Consider the following 23,201-nt stretch of genomic DNA (forward strand, 5'->3'; position numbering starts at 1 on the left):
CACCAGCCTCTGTTCAAGTTGCTCAAAGAAAGGAACGGCAACACTGTGGAATACGAGCCTAAATCCATGACTACCTTTGTAGCCTCTGCTTGTGAGGCAGACCTGCATTGAAAATGAGGGCAGCTATGCCCTGAAGTTTTTCAGGATTAACAGCTCTGAGACCCAGCTTCAGATGCCGAGTGCCCTTCAGTGACAATTACACACACCAAATAAATCCTGAGAGCAAAGGTCCAGCTGGCTGAACATCCATCCATCCCTGAGCTTCGACGGGGCACTGTTACTGCTGTTCCTGAGCAACCTGAAGCCAAAGCAGATGTGTCACTTCTTCCCTACTGCAATAAACTGTTTTCCTCTCGTATCCAATCTGCAGGCTGCCCTCTTACACTAGCCATGAAATTATCCATGTTTGCTCCCAGTGGAGCAGCAGTTCAATTTCTCAGCTGTGCAGACAGACAAAACTATAGTCCTTGCTTCGCCTCAGCCACGTTATCCAAATTTCTGTTCCAGGATTTAACAGTGATGGATGGTTTGAGCAAGAGATCTGTTTCAATATGAACTGGAAAACAGCACTTGTTTTTTTGCACTACACTCTAGAGTATTTTTTTTTTCTAAAGATACCTGTCTTTGGCATCCCTCACCAGGATACAATACACCCACTACAGTAAGCCTCAAAATCCGTAATTTTACATTGCAATAAGTGTCGCCAGAACTTCTTTAGCAACAAAAACAGGAGGCTGTAACTGAAGTAAACTAGCAGTAATCAGTATTTGTATGTGAGCTCCTCATTTTGTGCCCTTAGCTGAGCAACCTGACTATGCTGACTATGTCAGCAAGCAGAGAACAGAACCTCGAACACCTACATTTACAGCCTCAAAACCAAGTAGATAAGCACACTGAGTGGACACTTAAATTAGGCATGAAGCCATACGACTGGCTGTATATGACAGTGGTGCAACTCATCCAGACCAGGTTTTAGGCAATTTTCACTGCCAAGGATTATTATAGCCAAAGGAGGAAAAAATGAGATCATCAGCTTTTACAGATACCTTCCCAGCTCTTTAAACTGAAATGGCTGCAGTGACGGAGGTTCTTAGCTCCTCCACCATGCAGCTGCTTGTGAGTACTGACATTTTTTCCTTATCAGCTCTTGTGGCCAGTCTGCGTGCTGAGGAGCAAGAGTACTCCTGCTCAGCCATTTGCTGCCCTTCTGCAAGCTAATCCTCTGTAAGGAGGCTGTGGGCAGCCAGCTTTTCTTCCTCCCTTCTACCACGAAAAAGGCAATTCCAGGTCTGGACAGCTGCCCTCCCTCTTTCCCTCCTCCTCCCCTATATTCCTCCTCCCATTGCAGACTTACCTCCTTTCCCTCTAAGCCTTGTTTCAAACAGAAGTAAATTCAGCCTTGGCACATCTGGGATTCAGACAGTTTTTGTTCTATTCAGTGTCTGTGTTCAGCGTTTGGCTCACGTGTAACGCAACAGGAGCATGGGGGTAGGTTAAGTAGAAAAAAGGGAAAGGAAGAGAAGTAGCACCGTCCCTTGGGCAAGTCAGAATGTAGCACAGACTCTGCCACAAGCATCAGAAGGCTCTGATGTGCTATTGCACAACAGAGCAGAAGAGAACAGCCCTGAGACACACATCAATGAGATCTTGGATGAGTTGAGCACAGTATGGAAGCCTTTGTCGCCGCATCTGCTGTGCTCGCAGGTCAAAAAATTTTCTAATGGTGCATATAATGGCCCTCAACAAAGGAACAAAGGAGGGGAAAAAAAGATGTGAGGGCTCCCCAGAAGCTACAGTGTAAGATCAATTAACAGGGATCCTGTACTCCACTAATATCCTCTAGTTTTCTACCCTCAGGCTCTCAGAAGGCACTGGGAAGAACAGTGATTTTCCAATTCCCTCTGGAAGTTACCATTGTATCATCAATATGTTCAGTGTCCTGCTCTCAACATTTCAACTCGCATCCCCCTTCAGATGATCTCCACCCACACGGCACTACGGGGCAGCTGATAACGACAACAAGGCAATACCTCCCTGCTACACAGAAATCCTGAGCCGCCAAGTGCTTCAGCAGCACAGTAACCCTCCAGGACTTCCTACAGGCAGCGTATTCACTTGAACATATTCTCAAGGCAAGGTCCGTCCCACTCACAGTAGCACATGCATAGCAGACCTGGCAAGAATTAGCGCGCTAGGCTGGAACTAAGGAGAAACTGAATTCAATTTCTCTGGAAGCAGCACTTTAGTCTTTGTGCTTCAACTGCTCCAGCTTTAGATAGGAAACAGCACTGTTCTGTCTGTTGCAGCGCCCAAAGTGGAAATAGAGCTGGATTCAATCTTCAGCAAAAAAGGAATTACGGGAGCCGGGCTGTTGAAGGCAGCAATATGACCTTGTAACCACCAGCCATACCTCTGCTTCTCTTTCTTGTACTGGAAGAGAGGGATCAGGTTCTGGGAAGCAGAGATCCCCCAGAAGCTGGTCACTGTTTCTGAACACAGATCTGTCCCCTGGCATCTCAGCAGCTCTAGGTCAGTGAGCTAGCAAGAACACCACCGGCTGTACCAGGTCAGAGCAAAGGCCCACCTAAACACAGTATTCTGCCTATAAGAGCAGCCAACACCAATTACCTGTTGAAGAATAACATGCCAACCAATGCTTTCTCAAACACTCTTCCAGACTCTGAAATTCAGCATGACTCCCTTCACGTGTTAGGGAAACTACAGCACAGGGTGTGGAAATAACAGACTCGTGCGATGTGACAATACCATAACCACAGCCCAGACCAGTCTCCTATTCCAGACTGGAGATCATAGGAGCCAAGCTGGGATAACCACATATCCCCACTGGTTTCACTGTACTGTCGCAAGGAGGATGAGAGACCCTGGAATAGAGTAATCACCTGTAATAAATGCCATACCTGATGAGAAATTCAGAGGTAGGGAAGCAAAAGGCTCAAACGCATTATACAGCGATGACCTGAGCATTAGGAAGGAGCAGATCTGGCCGTGTTCAGCATGGGCAACCACTCAGTTGAACGGTGATCAAAACAAACCCAGCAGGAGACGAATGTCTACAGATAGGTTTTGACAGAAAAGAACCAGGGGTAGTTTCCAGATAGAGCAGGAGGAACACGAAACGTGTCCAAGAAATAGCTCCATTGCTATTACAAACTAATGCACCACAACCCCCCGAGGCATGAGCTATCCCGGCATCCCTGGACACACTAACCAATTACTCAGGGACACGGCGCTTGCTGCTTCCCGTCAATCAGCCAAAGCGCTGGAAACCAGAGCTGCTGCACCGTCGCCGCAGTCACCTCTCAGGAGGGCAGGGGAAGCAATGCGAGCTTTGCCAGCATCGCTATTTAACATGCTTCAGCTCCTCTCCTTTGCTCTGATAAGGAGGAAGCAACCTGTTCGCAGGGGGAACAGTCACCTGGCTGGAGGGCTGCTGCCACCGCTGCCTCCCTGCTTGCCGCATTCCTGCTCCCAGCCACCAAAGCTCTGCAGCAGACAGCAGCTTATTATTGGCAGGCCCCCCACTGCCAGCATCTTGGAGATCTACAGCTGTTCCCTCTTCTCCCCACGACTTTCAGGGTATAAGCACGAAAGCAGCCTTATTCTTCGTAAGGAAGAACATCACGCCAAGGGGGAGAGCACATGCTGGCATAACCTGTGGCTCCCAGGATCAATTGAGTAAGCCACCCATTTCCAACTTACTTACCTTACATAGCCCCCATTCCTGGGACTCACTGTTCCCACCTAACTGCAGCCAATGGTGTGAAAATTGCAAGCTTAATGGAAATGCTGATTGCTGTTGCCAGAGCAATGCTGCTTGATAGCATTCCAGCAAGTAGTAGCACAGAAAACGAATCTTCTAACTTCAGCTAAAACTCAGATGAGCAATGTGTCTTTTTCTTAAAAAAGTTAAATAAAAACTGTGAAATAATTAAAAAGCAAACACCTACAAGCTACGTTCCTCTTTAAAGAAAAGGGAAGTATTGAGCTTAATTCTACTCCAGCTGATAGTGCAGGTTCACACTTAATTAAATAGTAGTCTTGGGAGTTAAGATTGCACATTTTTGCACAGGGTCTAAAATCAGAGCCAATTTAGAAAGGATGAGCATGAGGAGAAAGAGCAGAAACACTGAGAAAGGACATCGAAAGACAACAAAGTAAGGGACCTAGGAGTGTTGCTTCTTGAAAACAAGAAAGATAAGTCACTGCATTCTGAGCACTGCAACCCCTCCGCACAGAAGAAGAAACGGGTGTAAACAGCTTTTCTGTAAGCTTTCTATCATCAGTAAGACTGTTTCCCCCAAGAGATTGTCACACTCTCTACTAGGTCACCATGATCTACAAACTCTTAGGGATGCACAACCCAATTCTTTGGTGTTAGCTAGCTTTTTTAAATAAATACATTGCAGCACAGAGCAACGTATCCAGATGAGACCTGCCAAGCAGTACGACTAAAAGGTTGCTAGATGTCCACTGAAATGACTAAACTTCCTTTCTGCTCATCTGAGCAGAGCAAGGCTCTGTTGATGAACAATTCCCATCCTGATCTCACCAGGTGATGAATAATAATCACAAATCTGATGTTATTTTTTTTCCCCTCCATCAATAACTGGAGTCAAACTCCTTACTGTTAGTGTTAAAAATATATTAAAAAGAAAGTGATAGTCACTACAATTAAGTAAAAGTACGCTAAGAAATCACAGAATCATGGAATGTTAGGGATTGGAAGGGACCTTGAAAGATCATCTAGTCCAATCCCCCAAATACATTAGTAAAAGGAGATACTTCCTAAAAATGCTACAGACAGGGAGTTTAGAACATTCTTTTATAAGAAAGCCGCTTTATTTATGTATTTGCATTTCTTACACTATTTTACTAGATGTGAAATGCTGTTACCACAGAAGAGTTTTAGTTTTGGTTGAAAAAGGTGATGTGGAAAGGTTAACGTGAAATTGGCCAACCAGCTGAGAATAGCATTCGTAGTCTTTCTTCTGAACATCATACATTATCTGCTTATAGTTCGCTTTGTAAGATGGGACAGGGATTTTCTTTGGGATAACATGGAGCTAACAGAAGTAATTAAAAAAAAAATCAGTTGGTATCAACCCACAATATACATCATAGCTACAGACAACATTTCTTTTATAAGACGATCTTTCAGTTTCCATCCTTTCCTAAATTCTCACAGGACTAGTTAAATAAATAATACTAAATACTAGTAAGATCAATTAACAGCAGAGAGGGAAACAACACAACTTATATAAATTTACAAGTTCGTTTTTATAAACCAACAAATTCATCCATTCAGGTGCTCTGTCACCTGAGCTCTGCAGAAACTGCCAGACCTGCCCCAAGGAGCTGCTACCCGTCATTCAGGAAGGCCAGCAGCCTGCATCCAAACCAAGCACACAGAGCACAAAACTGCTGCCACACATGCCAGGGGCCAGCGCTCAGCAAACGTCGTTTTTGCAGTCCCATGGCTAACATCTGCCCTCAGGATGTTAACACGAGACCTGTGAAATCCTGCTCACGTCTTTCTTGGCAAAGAAAGAAGTCACAAGCACGGCTGAAACAGGCAAAACATCATCCTGATAAGAAAACATCCTTTCTTCTTTCAAGTCTACAATAAATTAAGAAGCGCTGACAAATAAAGCAGGATACACACCTTAGCTAGACACTAGCTTTCATTCCTCAGTTTGCCACACCAAAATAAGGTCCCAGGAAGACATTCAAATAAAGAGAATAGGAAAAGGATATTTAGTCCCATCCCTGAAAGTTAAAAATACTGAAAAGCTCCCGCATCAGATCACATGGTGATTTCTAACCCTAAGTTCCTACGCAGTAACACTTCCCAGCCTCTCCAGCCCTCTTCTAAGGAACCATGTGTCTTCATTTCTCATCCTACTCCAACCCCATTTTACCCAGGTTCTCCAACCTCCCATACTCAGGGCCCCTCAGTCCTCCTAACACACTATCACCTCAAATCCACCTTAGGCTCTCCAGCCTCCCAGGTCCGGATCCCCTCTGACTCCAAAGACCTGACACTCCTACCACCCACCCCATCAACCCAGAGCTCCCGTTCCTGTTGCCTCTTCCTCTCCCAATTCCCAGTGCTCCGACTGAACTACCGATGTTTTCAGCAGCTCCACCTCTCCATGGGAGCTACAGAGGGACCCCATTCTTCCCACTTCAAGCCTCATTCCTGCATGGGGTGGCACTCCCTTTAAAAAAAAAAAACAAAAAACACAGCATCATCTTATACTCATGAACAACTCTGTGAGATCCAAGCTCTCCAGCACTGCATATGTGCCTAGGAGATGTAAATTCTTATATGTAGCTTCAGAAGGCTGGACCAACATCCCACAGCCATAAGGCATGGTGAAATTAGAGGGTAAGCACCAGCTCAAGCTTGCACTAGGTAGAGACACAAGGGTGCTAAAACTCCAGCACTTGTTCTGCAGTCCTCTTTAGAACGTACAAGCAGCAGAGTGAAGTCAGAAAGCGTTTTTGCTGGAAGGTGTTTGAAAGGTCAAGTCTCACATAATGATTTCTTTCTCTTCCCAAAACAGAATGCTTCAAGTAGAACCAGTTAACAAACAGGTCTTTGTTCTCACCGTAGATTTCATTTTATGAGAAGATTTTATGCTCAACACACAAACTCCTGTTCCTTCCTCCCTGCCCCTATGCATGACCTTTATTATAACCTTAGAAGATGTTGTGCTGAAGAGACATTCTTTTACGCTTGTGTCATCTTTCTCAGCTTAAAAATACTTTTTCTTTGTTCCTCTGTCTATGGAATTCCTAATTGCACAGAAATTACCACAGTAGCATCATCTATATCATAAACTGCAGGAGGGCGTTGGTTAAATGACTGCTTCCTCCGAACTCCATTAAGACATCACCCACATACAGAAGACACTGTCCTTGGATCTTCAGCCTTGGTAGTATTTTTAAAGCCATATAAGACATTTTGCATGTTTGGAAGAAGGTCAAATTCTAGGTCTTTTATCCTTTCTTTCCCCCAAAAAAATCTTTAAGTAATTTTCTAACTGGCCAAGCAGCTCTATACTCTGTCAAACTCTCCTAGCGCCTAGTGATCAGACAATTTACCAGTGCACTAAACAGTATATGAATCCTGTCTCCACAAAAGCTTCAAGACAAGCTTCCCTTGTCAGGTAGCTGCTGCAGAATGTTACAGTGATGGCAGAATTAGAGATGAAGGGGAGATGCAACAGTACCTGATTTCCAATCTGTTCAGCAACACAGATCAGAGCGTTGCAGCAGACTATCAATTGTTGGAGAACCAGAAATGTCATAGGTAATAAATACGATTAGTAATTAATATTTCAATAGAACTACCAAAGCAAGATACAAGTGACTAAACAACACCAACTTAAACATACACTATACAAGGACAAGCGCATTATACTTACTGAAAGGGTTATTTTTCCACCTTCAAAATATTCTTTACTTTAATATGTTCCACAGAGGAACCTTTCACCTCTTTAGTATTCACCCCCAAAAAAGTTCGGCATGATATTATTCCCACGTTATAAACACAGAAACTGACAAAAAGATCTGAGGAGTCCACACAAAGTATAAAACTATATTTTGTCCAATAGCATTGCAAAGTCTGCTTTGACAATCCTAAAATAAAAATGGATAAAAATTAACTTCTTGATGATGCTACATATTTGAAGCACCTCCATTTAAAGAGTACATTCAGCATCTGTCAAAAATAATGAAGCTACGACACAAGAAGCTGTAGCCTGTATGTTACAATAATTTGTGAACCTACCTTCAGTGCTTTCTAATAGCTAATCTCATTTTTAATCCAACTTCATATTCAACTGCCCTGACAAATGGCTATCTCACCATTATTCACTACTATATATTTTTAAATTATAATAGCAAGAGTAGATAAGTCTACATTAGAACTGCTTTTCTGTTTCTTTAAACATGACTTCTGCTTAAAGCAAACCATAGCAACTGCAAAGAAGTTACCTGCACCCCCTAAGCTCAGAGTGAATTGCTCAAGCATTACTAATTTTGAGGTGGGAGGAGTTGAAGAAATGAGGTATTTTTAAATAAAAAGCTTAAATGACTCACAAAAATTCTTTTGGCACAGCTTATACATGCTTGACAACAACATATATAGCATCTTTCATCACCCTAGTGCTGTATATACTAGATAGAAAAGAGTTCGACAATTAAAACCCAACCGCAGCTCTATGACCAGCAAAATCAACCTTTCTCACATGACAAGGAATGGAACCTAAGAAAAACATTGGCCATAACACGGTATTTCTGAGAGCAGGGAACTGTTTGCTACTAAGTAAAGTTTCCTCATTAGCTCTAAGTTAACTTACACTTGACATTCAATAAATCAGCATTTTAAAAGCATCAGCTACCTGACATAATAGCCCAGGAGATCTGCAAATTGCCCAAAATGTCTATACGGAAATAGGGGAACACAATCATATCCACTTAAGATTTCCAACCTCGGCCAAAATTTCCACGCTAGTCATCAATAATAGCACACTATCATAGGAAAAAAACTGAAGATTTTCTTCAGAGCTCAAAGGGAAGAGACATATACTAACCACAGCTGATTGAACTGAAGATAAGCTGCTGTAAAGTTCTCTTTATTATGCACCAAGATCAGAAGGAGTCTCTGGATCTGAATGTCTGGTCCATCTAAAAGCAACTGCACTCGGTAATCATTTCCATAGACTGATCAAGACACAATTGCTTTTGCTCTAGTACTGTTTTTAGGATATTCTGAAGTCCAGCTCCACCAGCGATCAGATATTTATTTTCACACTCTCTCTAGTCAGAACCAGTTTACACATACTACTTTTGCCACCTACAGATCTTCTTTTCTGTCCTGTCTGTTCTGCACCTCCACTCATGCCATTTGCAATCCGCTGGACCATTCCCTGGCAGCTAAACATTCTTGGTCATCTGGTCAGCTCGGCTGGAAATTTATACTGTGTTGAGTGCCCTGGCCCCTTCGCTTAACATGGAGAAAAAAAATAATAATAATTTAAAAAAAAGTCCTTCTAGAAGCTAAGGCTAGATCGCAACCAAAGACTCAGAAACAATGTTTTCTGTCTTCAAACTCAGATATTGAAAAAAGAAAACAAGCAGAAGTAAGACCACATGCAAAAAATGTGGTATATAGTGGCACATCCAAAAAATTAAAGTATTGCAAACTGCACAAACGGATGGATGTGTGTCCTGAGAGATGCCAAGCACGTAGCTCCACTGCTTTTCTCTGCCATCTTTGTAACTTAAATCAAAAAAGGAAAGGCAGAAACTTTCTTGAAGTTCTGCTGGCCTTCCATACCAAAGACAAAGCACCCACAAAGGAAGAGCATCTATCTATCCGTCAGATGACACGAGTGGCTTTTCTTAGAGAGCAGCTAACATTAGAAACAGCAGGTGAGCAGAATGCTCCAGTCGTTGCTACTGCTTCCACCTACAACCTCTATCTTGGATCCTCCACACTCCATACAGACTACCTCCTCACCCCACAGTATTCCCTTTGTCTTTTTCTCCCACTCAGTTTTCTTCCTGAAACAACTCTCTACCTGTTATGTTCTAGGTACAATTCTCTCCCCTCCTTTCAAGGCTTCCTTACACCAATTCCCTCCACCTGCTTTGCTCCACTCAGCTCCGTCTGGGGGCTTCCACTGCTGTTATCCACACTGCACAACTGCGGCTTTGCTCCGGTCATCACATACCTTGTCATTTAAGAAGACAAGTGTAGGCTTGAAGACCTTCTGTAAAGCATGCCTGATGGAGCAACTGAGATCTCAGACCTTAAGGTGAGTAGATGTTCCCTTTTAGCCACTCATCCAGCAGTGACAACTAATCCTTTAGCCCAAAGGAGAATATACTCACATGAAGAACAGAAATGAATGCAGGAGTCCCTGTACTCTGGTTTGGCATTGTCTGTCAGACTGATGAAGACTAGAAAAATACCCATTTTTTCCACATCACAGGCAGCAACATTCTGGGTAATCAACGAGCAGCCTTGATAGGAGTAAGAGTTAATTATGAAATATATCTCAAGACAGAGCTGGCAATTAGCATTTAGTCTGCCACAAACAGCACTCTAGAAATACACACCTGGAGCAGCCAGGAAATGCCCTTTTACAGGTGCACACATCAGTCAACACAAGGCCCTGCCAGCCTGTACAAATCACCTAGCAGCTGCTGAGCAATCTCTGTTCCCCTCAAAATCCTATAGAAAGAAAAATTTAAAACACTTACTGTAATTTACTTCTGCATGAGAGGATCTCCCTAAACATGCAGAGATCTATGCTAAGGGATGTGGAGCTCTTCAGCTACATCAGATGTGCAGACATTCCTGGTCCTTCACGGAAACTTGATCAACCTGAGTGCTTTTTACTATACTGCTTTGCTTTCTAAGCATGTGCAGTACCTAATACTTGTGCGGCACTTTACATTTCCTAAGCACTGTGCAAACACCAGCTAGAGACAGCTAACAAGAACATCCCAGAATACTGAATCAATGTGTAGCAAGGATTGTTTTTTTTTTCCCCTAAAACAGGGAAAGTTAAAGACTGAAAGATGTCTCAGAGTGCTCTCTGGACTGTGGAATAGTACCTTCAAGGAGGAAGCACTATATTTGAGACTTGAATGATGCCATTGTGTAGGAAAGATCCAGCTCACCCTGGCCAAATAGGAATGGATCCAGTTTGCTGGTAACTGCTAAGACATCACACAAACTGTCAGATGCAATTTCTATTCACCACAGACATTCGCATTGTAAACACTCTTCTCCTGAACTAGTACTACACTGCAGCCATGCCTCTAGGGGTTCTGTTCTGAAAAAAGCAACAGAAATCACTAATCCCGTAATTAGGGGCACCCACTTCACCTTCTACAGGAATAATTTAGAAAGCCTGAATGGACCACATGTCACACAAGGCAAAAAATTATTAACTGAACCTGACTCAGATTGTCAGTTCGTTTTTCTGTACCTACACTCAGCTGTGCAAAGCTACTGAAGGGAAGTACTCAGTGTTAATTAAGAACAGCTTCAGAAGCCACTCATCACCACCTTCTTCCCTCTCAAATTTCTGATGGGAGTTACATTACACCAGCAAGTTACTGATCCTAGGTCTCAAGTACATCTCCAGGAATACACAATTAGGGCCATATTCCCTTGAATTTTCATAAACCTCTTGTTTAAGCCACAACAGCTTGGGGATTAACTGTACTTTTCTAGCTGAGCTACTTCAGCTCTCACAAGGTTAAAACAGAAGCACGCACCATAACCACAAAAGAAGCCTGTTAGGTCTCCTGATCCATTCTGCTACCCTCCTCCCCAGACCTCCCACACAATGATGGCATCATAAAACAGTCCTAAAATGCTACATCCACTAGATTATGAGAAAAAAAAAAAAAAATCTTAAGATTTATCTTAAGAGATACCAGTGGCATAAACCAGACTATCTGCCATCAACGCAAAGGTCAGACCTATACACATCTCTTCCTCCCCACTGACATTTCTAGGTTGCTCTCCTCAGGAGGAGATTTTATGTACACTATTCTATATATATTCACTTCTTACAGTTAAAAGGAAGAGTAGGGTCCACCTCCATTTTATCTAAGAACCCATCTCCTTTTCACTCTCAAATAACTGAGAGAAACATTGCTGCATAAAACATTACTTCATTTCTCCAATCAGGTGAAGGAGGACTCAGGTAATGAAAAACAAAGACACTTCGATACCATGGTGATCATGGCCAGACAAGAAAGTAAATTAGCTACCATTATGATAATGACCTGGCTTTCTAAAAGAGGTAATTTGCATGTAGCAACTAAGCTGCAAAATAAAGATGATTTAACAGAATTGATGCTTGATGTTTAACCCTGTAGCACTAGAACAAGCACTCGTGGACAAACGGCTACCCACTCTTTGGGCTTTTTATATTTGACCATCTCTGTAGATGCAAAGTACCTGACCAGAGCTCCCTCCACGTGTAATGAAGCCTCACTCTGCATTTCTTCTGGTAGCACAGCAGCTTGTGCACAATCTGAATACAGCGTCTGGAAAAAAAAAATTGCAAAGGATCAACTGCATTGCATTTCCCAGTAATTTTACACTGAAGCTGTCAGAGTCTCAGAAATCAGCAGGGAAGCAGACAAGCACAAACCCTAACAGAGGAGAATGGAGCTCATGGTTTGGGGCTCCAAAAGGGAAGCAACAACCGTAAGGATGAACCAGACTAGACCAGAGGAAGGTGCCTATATACCAGTTTAAGCTCAATACGATCGGTTGCTCTTTATATTTAATTAATACTTTCCACTCTTTGCTGACTTTACCTGAGGACCTCATAAGCTCTACAAATTTAGTTACTTGACTTTCAGGCTCCAGATGCATGAGATATTGCTACCAGATTTTCGAAAACCTGGTCACAATGGAGCTTTTTCGTTTCTTTGGCCCAAGTGACAAGGCTAAAGGAACCTACACAGTGAAACTAAAACCGCAAGGTATTTAGTTTGACTGAATGAGGCATGCAGTTTAATTATATTAAAAAAAAAAAAAAAGATTTCTTTCAAGCTTAAGTATGAACTTCAGAATGATCAAGCAATACACCTATGAGCTCTGATATCCACCCAACATACAGCTAGTACAATTCTTAAGTCTTCAAATCATGGAGGCCTCTATAGCACTTTATAGTGGTTATAACACGTCTATAGCAGTTATAGAAACTCTTAGGTACACAAACACATTTCAGTACCATCAGAACTAAATACATCACATGGTGAGTAAATTCCCTAGCACTTGCTGTTTTTAAGGACAAGATAGAAAATGTATACAAATTTGAATTTGATAGACCAACCTACTTTTAATTATTGACATTTAGAAAAACAGAAGGAAAATAGACTTCAAAAGGAAGCAATTCCTTTTTTCCTAAATCCTTATTTCTCAAAAATACATTAATATCAACACCTCTCTGAAAAGACACTCCTGAGAGACATTAAACATCACAAAAAAGGAGAAATCAAATTAAAAACATTGCATGGAAATTGTTCAAGATGGGGTGAAGAGTTCAAAATAAGACTTTCAAAATCCCTAAGAAATAATATGCACACGGTATATATTCTTTTTAGACCCTTATATGATCACAAAAACACAACGATGGGCTAAGGACCAAAGTGGCTATCTTCAGAGGAATAAAGGTAAAACCACTTGTAATAGCTGAGCATCACATTAAACACTGTGTCACAAATTGGATTCTCAAATTCAAACAGAAAAAGGAATCAAAACCACCACGACAGTACAGACAGCTGTCTTCAGATCAGGAACAGCAATTGCCCTGGGGAGAAAGCTACCATTTCTGATGTTACTGGCACCAGACAATGTCCAGTGCCTTTCCACCTACATACTTGCCTGGCTGTAAGATGAGAACTGGCCTCTTCAAAAAACTACTTAAGGCACTGACCAGAAAGAATCTTGTAAAGGATAAAACATTTTTTTTTTTTAATTACAACACTGTTATTGCAAAATACTCTGCAGAGATATCTCAGCACTGAAACCTACCTGTAATACGCAGCAGCATATAGTTTTCTGGGTGAAAGCAAGGCATGGAAAAAAGGGGGGGGGGGGGGCATTACAGTCCCAGTCCCTCTGCCTTAGGGGTCAGAGAGCCAGCTACCAGCCCTACAGACTCCCAAACCACACTGTGGAAGTCACATCCATCCTGGTGGGGTGTCTTTGTTTATTCAGCTTTGCACCAAGAATTCATAACACTTAATGGACAAAATAACACCTTTGGTCAAAGGAAGCTGGATTTCTCTTTCCAGTATTAATATGCCTTCCACTGAGCAGATTCATATTGCCACCTATTAAATTTAACGCAGAGAATTATCACACTATTTGTGCATTCAGAATACCCACTTCGTCTGCAATAACTGTGTCTGCTCTGGAACGGTTTCAGACAGGAACGTAGTGAAAGGGCTGCACAAACATGCCAAAAGGAATAGATACGGATGTCTACTGATTGTTGCTACAGCTCATTATTTTTGTTCTCATGGGGTTTCTAGCTGTGACCTTACCTTTGAGACCAAGCATTTCACAACCTTGTTCTAAATCCAAACGTACCACCCAACTACAACTAATTCTGTAATTGTCATTAAAAATACATTTCTCACAAACTTTTAATTGAACTATATGACCCTTACAAAGGCACTGTAATTTCAGGGTTATTTGGGCAAAATCAGAACACGCTGAAAACTTATGTTAAAGGAAAACAACCTATGTATCTGTATCTCTTCTGCAGCATATAGTGCTGTTCAAGCCCAAGGGAAATTCAGTACTGTACAAACAGTCAGAGCAAAGCCAATGATCTGCCTAAATCCTATTTCTGCCCTCCAGGACAAAGCAGAACAAAGCATTCTAAGGGCCTAGTGGGACATAGAGTGTTCATGTGCAGCTCTGTCCTCTTCTCCTCTCCTTTTCCCCACTGCTAAGTATTACCCTAGCAGCCTAGCAAGCTATCTCAGGCTTAAACTTCTTTCCCACTCTCCACATAACCTTCCAGGCCTCACATCAGTCATCCCTGTTTTTTCAAAACTGTCTTTTCAGTTTCCAGACCAAGAATTCTTGCAATGAGTGCGTATCATGAAGTTTCTTTCAGAATAAAAAGCTCTTTGTATTTGATCAAGTAGATGAGGAAATCAGTTTAAAAGGTGGAAATTCATTTCACTTTCAATTTTCCTAGCACACAGAACATTTTAGAAGTAGAAAAAGTTGACAGAAGAGTTCATGAAAAGCCATCCTGCTCCCCACCAACCACAACGTTATTTCAGCCAGAAGATTGTTATATGACTAGAATTCCACCCAAATTCAAACTTCAAATGAAACGAGGAATCAGCTCACAGATACTTACACATAGAGATCCATAGGAAATTCTTTCATCATGTGTGTTACAATGAACTCCACCATCAAATCTGAAACAAAAGAAAATGATGAAGTAACTATTGAGCTAGCTACAGTTAAATTCTAGAAGACAGTGATGAAGAAATCAAACTACCCCACCAACCTCCCTACCAGCCAATAGTCCTGCTTAGAAGAAACAAATTTTCCTGGAATTAAAAAAAAGTACACTGGAAACTGAGGGCATGTAATATAATTTTGTTTGAGGCACTGCTTTCCTCATATGCTTTCTCCCACTATTAGTCAAATAAGGAATACACTGTGAATTCTGATGCTTGGAATTGCTCTCATATTTCAAGCCCTGTCAGTAATGGAAAATTCCATTGAGAAGCACATTTTAGAAAATCATTCTCACCAGAAATCATACAACCCAGAGGTTTACTTTCAGAGAAGATATTGTAGAGAACACAATTATTTATCCCTAAAATCAATTCTGAAGCAAGTAAGCCTAGTCTGATCTTAACACAGACTACACTTCTACTTAAGACTCATTCAGGAAAAAAAAATAAAAATAAAATCAAGAACGTCTCTAACATTTAAGAGAACCTGGTGTGAGGATAAGAGGTAAAAAGCTCAAAAATACAATTAGAACAACTGAAAGAGATAAGTTACTATGGTTCAGGTAATAAATCCTAACCAAAGGCACATACATGTGTTCACTTCAACATAAAACACTTAAGTTGTGCCACTGGTAACAACTGTGAGATGTAACCTCCTAGTGCCCTAAGCACCCAGCAATAGGACTCTATAGTTAGCAAAAAACAGTCCAGGGGAAAAGTGCATGATATCCAGTAAGTCTAGAAAGATTCATTCCCCATCAGTTTTGTTGTGCCATCAACAATCACCTGTTTGAAAATCCTGGAGTACAAGACTGCTTCCATTTCATCAGGCTTAAGAGCCGCCCAGAGATTCAGTCTCCATCCATCTCTGTACCCATTTATATTTTTGGCCTCTGCAGCAATGAGTCTCACAATTTAATCATTCACTGTGTGAAAAGCTTTCAACTGTGCCTCTACATCCACAGGCAAAACCAATCCTTGCTACTGACATTCTTACTATTTTTTTTACTCAGAAAAGGCTAAATGCCCAGCAAATCTTCCTCAAAATGTATTTGTCTTTTCCATAGTTTTGTTCTCATTATATCATCTAGACAGTACTTGTGACCAGCTGTCACTACACTCACCTAAAACTCCTAATTTATTAATCAACTGCCTCGACTATTGTTATGTAATCAAGTGAAAGAGGCCAACAGGCTTCCACAAAACTTACTGTAAAGGTATACAGGATTTCTTGCTACAGAGCAACAACCTTGAATTTAATTTCTCTGTGAGACAGCCAGGTATAGAGATGGACTGTCCATAGCTGGAAGTCTCTTCAGTACTTAACTGCTTTCTTTTTATGTCCATCCACCCCTCCCCTTAATCCACAAATCTCATTTTTCTGCTGCAGAACAAAAGGTGCTTTGGGAACCAAAAGCACGCAAGCACTCTAGCAATACTCACCGAGCACTGCACACACCAGCGGGCGACAGGGCAGGTTCTTGTCTGCCGCTTTCTTCCTATGCCTCATTGGCTTCAAACACACAAAGATGAAAAGAAGTCAGAAGAAGCCTGAAGTGACATTCTGTGTATTACTGTATTTTTCATGCAAATAGTACCATTGCAGACTTCCCTTTGTCTTTCTCTCCAACTGCTCTCTCACCTATATTAATCCTGAAGGCCACAGCAGAGGCAAAATTTTGCTTGCTTTTCAGCACACCGACCACTGGGTTTTTGTTACTCTACCTGCGTAACTGGAGGGCATTGTTATATCATAGGATAGAAAATCACACAGCAGTTCCTTTCGCTTGTTTAACATACTGATTTGCTCCTGACACAGATGCCTGATCTGCATTCCTAATAGCAAGTGCAGTATTAAATAGCTTCAGCCTTGACAGTAATAAACCAGAGAGGCTAACTAAACAGCGAGTTTTCTGCCAAGTGGGAAAGACTAGCACCCTTGCAGTACGTTTACTATAAAGTAAGATGTTTGCTTCTGTCCTGGATCAGTGACACTTTCAAGCACTGCTCCAGTGTCAGATGAGGTAGCAATCACCCGCACCGTGAAAACAGAATGCATTAAGTCGGGAGAAGGGCTCAGTTACTTGTAACTATATAAACACTTCATGAGCTAGGTAAGGAAACTTCCTCCATGGATACCTATAGGAAAAAGCTATGGAAAATATATTTTCCTCTTTGAAGATAAATCCCCCCATTTAGGAGAAAGCATAAGCCGAATCAAAGCACCCAGTGTAACTCCAATTGCACATTATTATATCAAGAGGGCTGAGTCTTGCTGAAGGTTTAGGAAGAACATTCTCTCTGTTACTGATCTCTTCAGAGACCTGGTAACACACAGTTCCTGCCCAGCTACACAGGCCTCTGAATTCACCAACAGGGCAACCAGCTCTTTGTCTTTTGAAGGAGCGAGACATTCTGGGAATGATTTTTAAATCATTCTCCAACTGCTGCATTTCTGACAGTGTTTCCACATGCCTTAGCAATCTAGGTTAGACGTCTGTGACACAGTTTTCAGCAAATGGGGACTTGAATACTGTGTTCTCATCCCAAAGACAATGCAAGGCATCCGTAGGAAAACTCACCATCCTGTGTAGGTTTACTCGAAAATTCATATTGTCATCATGGAGAAAAGCATTAGCATATTGATCCTATTGAAAAGGGGAAAAGAAAGAGGGAGGAGAAATGAATAACAAACCCACCAACTTCCACTTGCCTCTCAAATCATGTGTTTTAGTGCAAAGTTCCTAATAAGTAGCTATAAGGTTAAAAACACCCATGTAACCTTCTCATGTCCCCATACATCTTCAATCCCACAAACTTAAACCCCTTCTGAACCCAATTCCACATTAGTTAAAGTCTGCATTACTTGTTGTTTTACTCACTATTTATTTTCCATTACCTTCTTTGCTCATCCAAACTGCGGACTGTACACATGGCAGTGTCAAGATTTTAACAAGTGCTATATAATGCACACAAATCCTTGTGACAGCATGGAGGAATGGACCCATCATGCCACAAGTCACTGCAGTACTAGCAAACAGGTTGATAAGCTGTCCCACCCCTCAGGCAAAACTTGTTTCAAGACCAGCTCTAAATCAAAATGATTACTCCAGGCCATACAGCCAAGTTGTTAAAATAAATACACCGTTCCTTTAGTACCAGAGCCAAAACATGCCCTTGCTACGTAGAAACAGCATTTCTGATCTTGTATTCACCCACCTGAAGAACTGCCACAAATACTTTTTTATAAATAACAGAAATGCACATAATTGGCTTTTAGACTGAACCCTGAAGAAACATTACTTAAGAATCCTTACACTGGTTATGAACATTGCTGCTTTTTACTCTTTGCTAAGAAAGGTCTTTAATTGCAAGCAAGCAAAATGTAAATACCACACAAACTCAGCACCATTCAGGTCAAGCCATTACTGTATACTTCCCACAAGACAGGACCACCTTCACCAGGACTGCTGACCCAGCCCAGCAATACTGCTTTCTCTCCCTACTGTCCTACAACCACACAGATTTCATTTACTCATACCCTTCTCGGGCAGATGGGATACAGCACTGCCCATACTTACCATGAGCAGCAAGCAGGTGAAAGGCATGAGCACATTATTCATCTAAAAGCCTGTAACACCACAAGGTGCTCAAGCAGCTAAGTGAGAGCAGGCATAGGTTCACTGTTTTCTCTCTCTGCCCCCGTGAGTTGGCTATACCAAGTAAGATTATCCAATTCTCAAGTAAATTTTAACAGTATGGCATCAGTTTTATCAGCAAAACATTAATTGCCTGAGGGCCTCATTACTTACAACCACTGTGGATTTTCAGCTCCTGGTGAACAGGAGGCAGGGGATGTGTCGACAGATAGGGCCCTGTAACACACCATCTGCTGAAGGGTCCCACAAGAAACCTACCTCTGCTATGCATGTCAGGATAATCAGACACAGCTTGCCACTGTGTAGCCGGTGCTCATCTGCAAAGAAGCAAAAACAAGTTCTGCATGAGCCACACAAGCCTGGCAATGCAAAAGCTATTTCTTTCTTCAGCAACAAGACAAAGCCCAGCGTTGGAGAGTCCTCATACCCCTACTTCCTCCATGATAGCTAATAATCTAACTACTCTCATTAGGCACTCACCCTCCAGGTTAGACATCAAATCCCACAAAGCTTTTCCCCAACAAAGTCTATGATTTGCATCTCCTTCACCACTACAACTACCAGTGAGGTTTCTGCCTCACTCAGTTTTACTTTTGCAGGTATTCCAAATGCTGGTATTAATCTCTGCCTTTCTGCCACAACGGAGGTGTGCTTTTCCCTCTCTGAGGCAAAATGGAAAGGAGATCACCTTCGCTGTGCATTATGAAACTAAGTTTTGCTAGAGGCACAGCACAATGTAGCAGAATAAGCATGCGGAGAGTTTAAGCCCCAAGTTTTAAACCCAACGGTGAGAGATATGACCTAGTTTGTTCTATGTAAAACCATGAATGAACGAAGTTTGCAAAGACTTAGCGTGTTAAGCCAAATTAAGAGTTAAGGAGTTCCACCTTGATTGTGTCCTGCAAATTCCTATTCATCTTAAAACTTCAAGCTGCTTTTGCCATGAATGACAACTGGAGGGCTGAAAGATTCACAAATAGAGTGAATTCTGCAATTAAGGGAGAAAAATGCAATTTTTGTTTGGATTATTTAGAACTCTTCTCTCTCAATTTTAATTTTAATACACTAAATAACTGAGATGCGTTAAGTCACAGAGTAACTTTGTATGGAAGAAACCTCTGGTCCCATCCTTGCTCAAAGGACATGCATAAGATCATCTATAAAAATAGACAGAATGGATTTAGCTGGCTATTCTGTGTACCTTGATGCCTCACTTTCTATTCCAGGCTGCTGAGGGACAGATATTTACTAACAAGATGTGCCCTGTAGTATGCTGATTTCATCTTGCTGCTCTAAGCAAGAGGAATTTTGGAACAGGAGATTTAGAAGTCTCACCTATGTCTCCTTACCTCAGCTAAGGCATGTAACTGAAAAGTTTTCTACACTAGCAAGAGAAGGAAAAATGGCCTTAGAGAGCTCTGATACACTGGAGCCTTGTTATTTTCCTGTTGTAAGGCCTCACTGTATATTTCTGTAGGTGCTGCTACTACTTCTCTTTGGGGATCGTGCCGTAAAGGCTCCTGTTCCATACTAAGTACTCTGCCTTCAGCCAGCGTGTTGCAAAGATCATGCCAGTTTCAGCAGAGTTATGGGGCACCTATGCAAGCAGTTTACTCACACACACACTCTGTACTTTGGCAGCATCCATCATTAAAGGAACAAAGCAGACCACTTCCTAGGGGGGATGTATCAGTATGAACCCTATTTTACAGATGGGAAAAAATGACACAGAGCTTTTGTTTCTCCCGAAGCAGCTGCCTCTGACTGGCACAAGAGAGATGTCAAGAGGAGAATCTAGCAAAATGCAGCCTATTAAATTATGCTCTCTGGGACCGGACTGAAACAACTGCCTAGTCCTGGATGTGGAGCAAACCAGTCTCCCTTCTAAGTGTTCCACCTGTCTCACGACATACAGAGAAAATTTAAGTTCTTCATTTTTCTTCCCTTGTTGCTATATTGGTTTCATATGCTTTCTCTCACACAAGAAGAAAAAAGTCAGGCAGGACCCCATCTATCCTCAAAATAAAAGCCCAGGAATACACCCACCAGAATTAATAGGCAGCAGTTGGGAAAGCACTTTTTTTGGATGACTAATCAGTAGAACTCACTGCAACATACTGCCATGGAGGTAAGGAGATTAGGTCTATCAACCACACAAATTTAAAATGTTTTACAAGCTAAAACCAAGGCGATGCTTCTTTCTTTAACTCCTGTCTCATACCAGGATAAACGCAATTTTAGCTGGCTTGTTTAGTAAGGAATCTTCTCTATCAGGTTTCATTCCATCTGAAACTAATCCAGTCTGATAGTTTCTGAGGCCCTATACATACTTCCCATATTATAGTGACTAATAAGTGCAGCAGTTAAATTTAAATACATAAAAATTGTTTCATCAGAGACTTGGATCAGCAAGAGAGACCCTGAAAAAAACAAATGAGAATGATTAGAGAGCTAGCAAGCCCTCCTCATGCGTGCAATCTATAAAAAATGACTGAGCAAAGATTGAGGTTGTTTAGTTTAAAGACAAAAGCAAGAGGAGACATGAAAGCAGACTTCAAATACATAATGACTGTCACAAAGAAGAAAGAAATAATCCATTCTCAATACCCATCTTGGAGAAGATAACTAGTAATTAATTTAAATCTCACCGAAGAATTTAGGATGCACATGAAGCTTTTTCACACTGAAGGTAGTTAAACACTTGAATAGTCTAAAAACGATGCTCCCCCATCAGTGTCCCATCCAACCTGTTCGCAACAACTCTCAGAAGAAAAAATATAGGTAGACCTGATTCTGCTTTGGTTTTGAGTGATGTGCTAGGTACATTCATGAAGTCCTTCTTAGTCCTAATTTCAATTATTCACTTTTTCCATAAGAAGCTTGCACACTGAACAAGAACAAGACTGCCGGATACAATTTCCTTGCAAGCATGTATACAAGGAAACTCTCCGACGGAAACTGTCCTGCCTACTCTCTTATACAGTATGTTCATCTTACACAAGCATTCATCAAGCTCAACAATCAACGTATCATAACACTGCAGCCATCTTCCTACCTTTGTTCAGCTGCTACATTTAATTTAAAACAGCACAAGTTGGTAAAGGGCTGAAATAGGGTAAAAAGATTGCTTGTTATGTTCTTGCTATGACCCTGCCCATACAAGCACCGGGCAGAACAGGACCCTTATGTACCTTGAGCAGGAGATGAAGCATTACATCACCAAGCTTCAACTCCAGCAAGCTGAAATTACCTCCCCTCCAAAGCTATCAGAAGAAACAAAAGGCACAGCATGGAAATGTATCTCATCAAGTAAGTTACTGTCAGTACAGTGCAAATCACCGCCACCACCTGTGTAATTAAAAAGCTGTCTGTTTAACCAGCAAGTACCAGAGGACACCAGAAACATTTCCACCTAACGCTGAGCTTTGCCTCATGTCAGGCTAAACATTCTTAAAAATACAGTTCTCTGTTACATGACTTTCCCTCTCTGACAGGGAGGTTTGGAATCAGATATGTTCACAGGTCCTGCACAGGAACAGGTTGGTTATTAGGTACTACTATTATCATTACTAAATTCTTCCCATAGTTGACTTCTCTTCTGCCAGTATTAGGTCTCTCCTAGTATGAGATAACTGTTATCTCACAATAAGAAATCGTTTCATTTTCTCTAAAGGTGGAACTTTCAGTCATCTAAAGGGACTCCAGTTGGTTTCTGTTTCTGGAGATGTGTTCCTATGTCCTCCTGGTTTCAAGAAACACTGCTTGCTGCATCCACAACTACATCAACAGAATTTATTTACCTTTTGTGTCCTGCATCACAATCGAGCTGTACTTCAAGAAGGTTATCAGCAAGTTGCTAGTTTGCACGTCAGCATCCAAAGGCAGCTCTGCAGAGCTTATAACTAGAACAAAGCAGATAAGACACATTTACCCTCCATAAATACAAGACAGAACTATACAGAGAACCAGGTCACAGATTCACAGGTCTGGGATAGAATCAACTTATTTGTAGGGTCACCTGAGCTCCTCCTCCCTCACAATCACCCAGCAAAGAACCTGTATTTGAATACTGGTACTATTCCACCAGAGTACACTTCTCCTGCTCTAAGGGTAGGCTGGGGTGCCCTGCAAAGTGATATGCCTCTTTCTCTTGCCTGGTGTTTTAGCACTCGTCAACACTCCCAGCCTAGGGAGACTCAACAAATTCTCACCAACACATAACTAATTCTTGCAACCAGTTCAACAGTGCAAGACATAAGGTCAAGAATAATGGTATTTATTTCCATGGTGAGTTGATCAACTGGAAAAAAAAACAATGCAATACCACACTACACTATCAGATTATGAAAAGACTATAATCTACCAACACAGAGCCTGATAAATTGAAGGGACAATGACGTGCCTTTAACACAAGGCACTAGATTCAAGGGGACCTTTTACAGTTTTACTTTCCTGTCCTGATATGACTGTAACACTTCTGTTCTGGCT

General features: G+C 41.6%; 1 protein-coding gene across 3 annotated transcripts in view; it reads right to left on the reverse strand.

The window, feature by feature from the left end:
* The window catches only part of ARMH3 (armadillo like helical domain containing 3), a 120,866-nt gene that overhangs the window by 72,357 nt on the left and 25,308 nt on the right, over window positions 1-23,201 (reverse strand). For all 3 annotated transcript variants that reach the window (XR_010832698.1, XM_067000268.1, XM_048060432.2), the window contains exons 15-20: window positions 22,514-22,615; window positions 18,972-19,030; window positions 17,637-17,702; window positions 16,498-16,567; window positions 14,949-15,009; window positions 12,014-12,102 (exon numbers count right to left, since the gene is read on the reverse strand). Coding sequence is in view for 2 of the 3 variants with exons in the window: in XM_067000268.1 (XP_066856369.1) it covers window positions 12,014-12,102; window positions 14,949-15,009; window positions 16,498-16,567; window positions 17,637-17,702; window positions 18,972-19,030; window positions 22,514-22,615 (447 nt within the window). In the remaining variant the exon portion in view is untranslated. The remainder of the gene's footprint in view (window positions 1-12,013; window positions 12,103-14,948; window positions 15,010-16,497; window positions 16,568-17,636; window positions 17,703-18,971; window positions 19,031-22,513; window positions 22,616-23,201) is intronic.

The sequence above is a fragment of the Anser cygnoides genome, chromosome 7 (assembly GCF_040182565.1).
Source record: "Anser cygnoides isolate HZ-2024a breed goose chromosome 7, Taihu_goose_T2T_genome, whole genome shotgun sequence".
Lineage (NCBI taxonomy): Eukaryota > Metazoa > Chordata > Aves > Anseriformes > Anatidae > Anser > Anser cygnoides.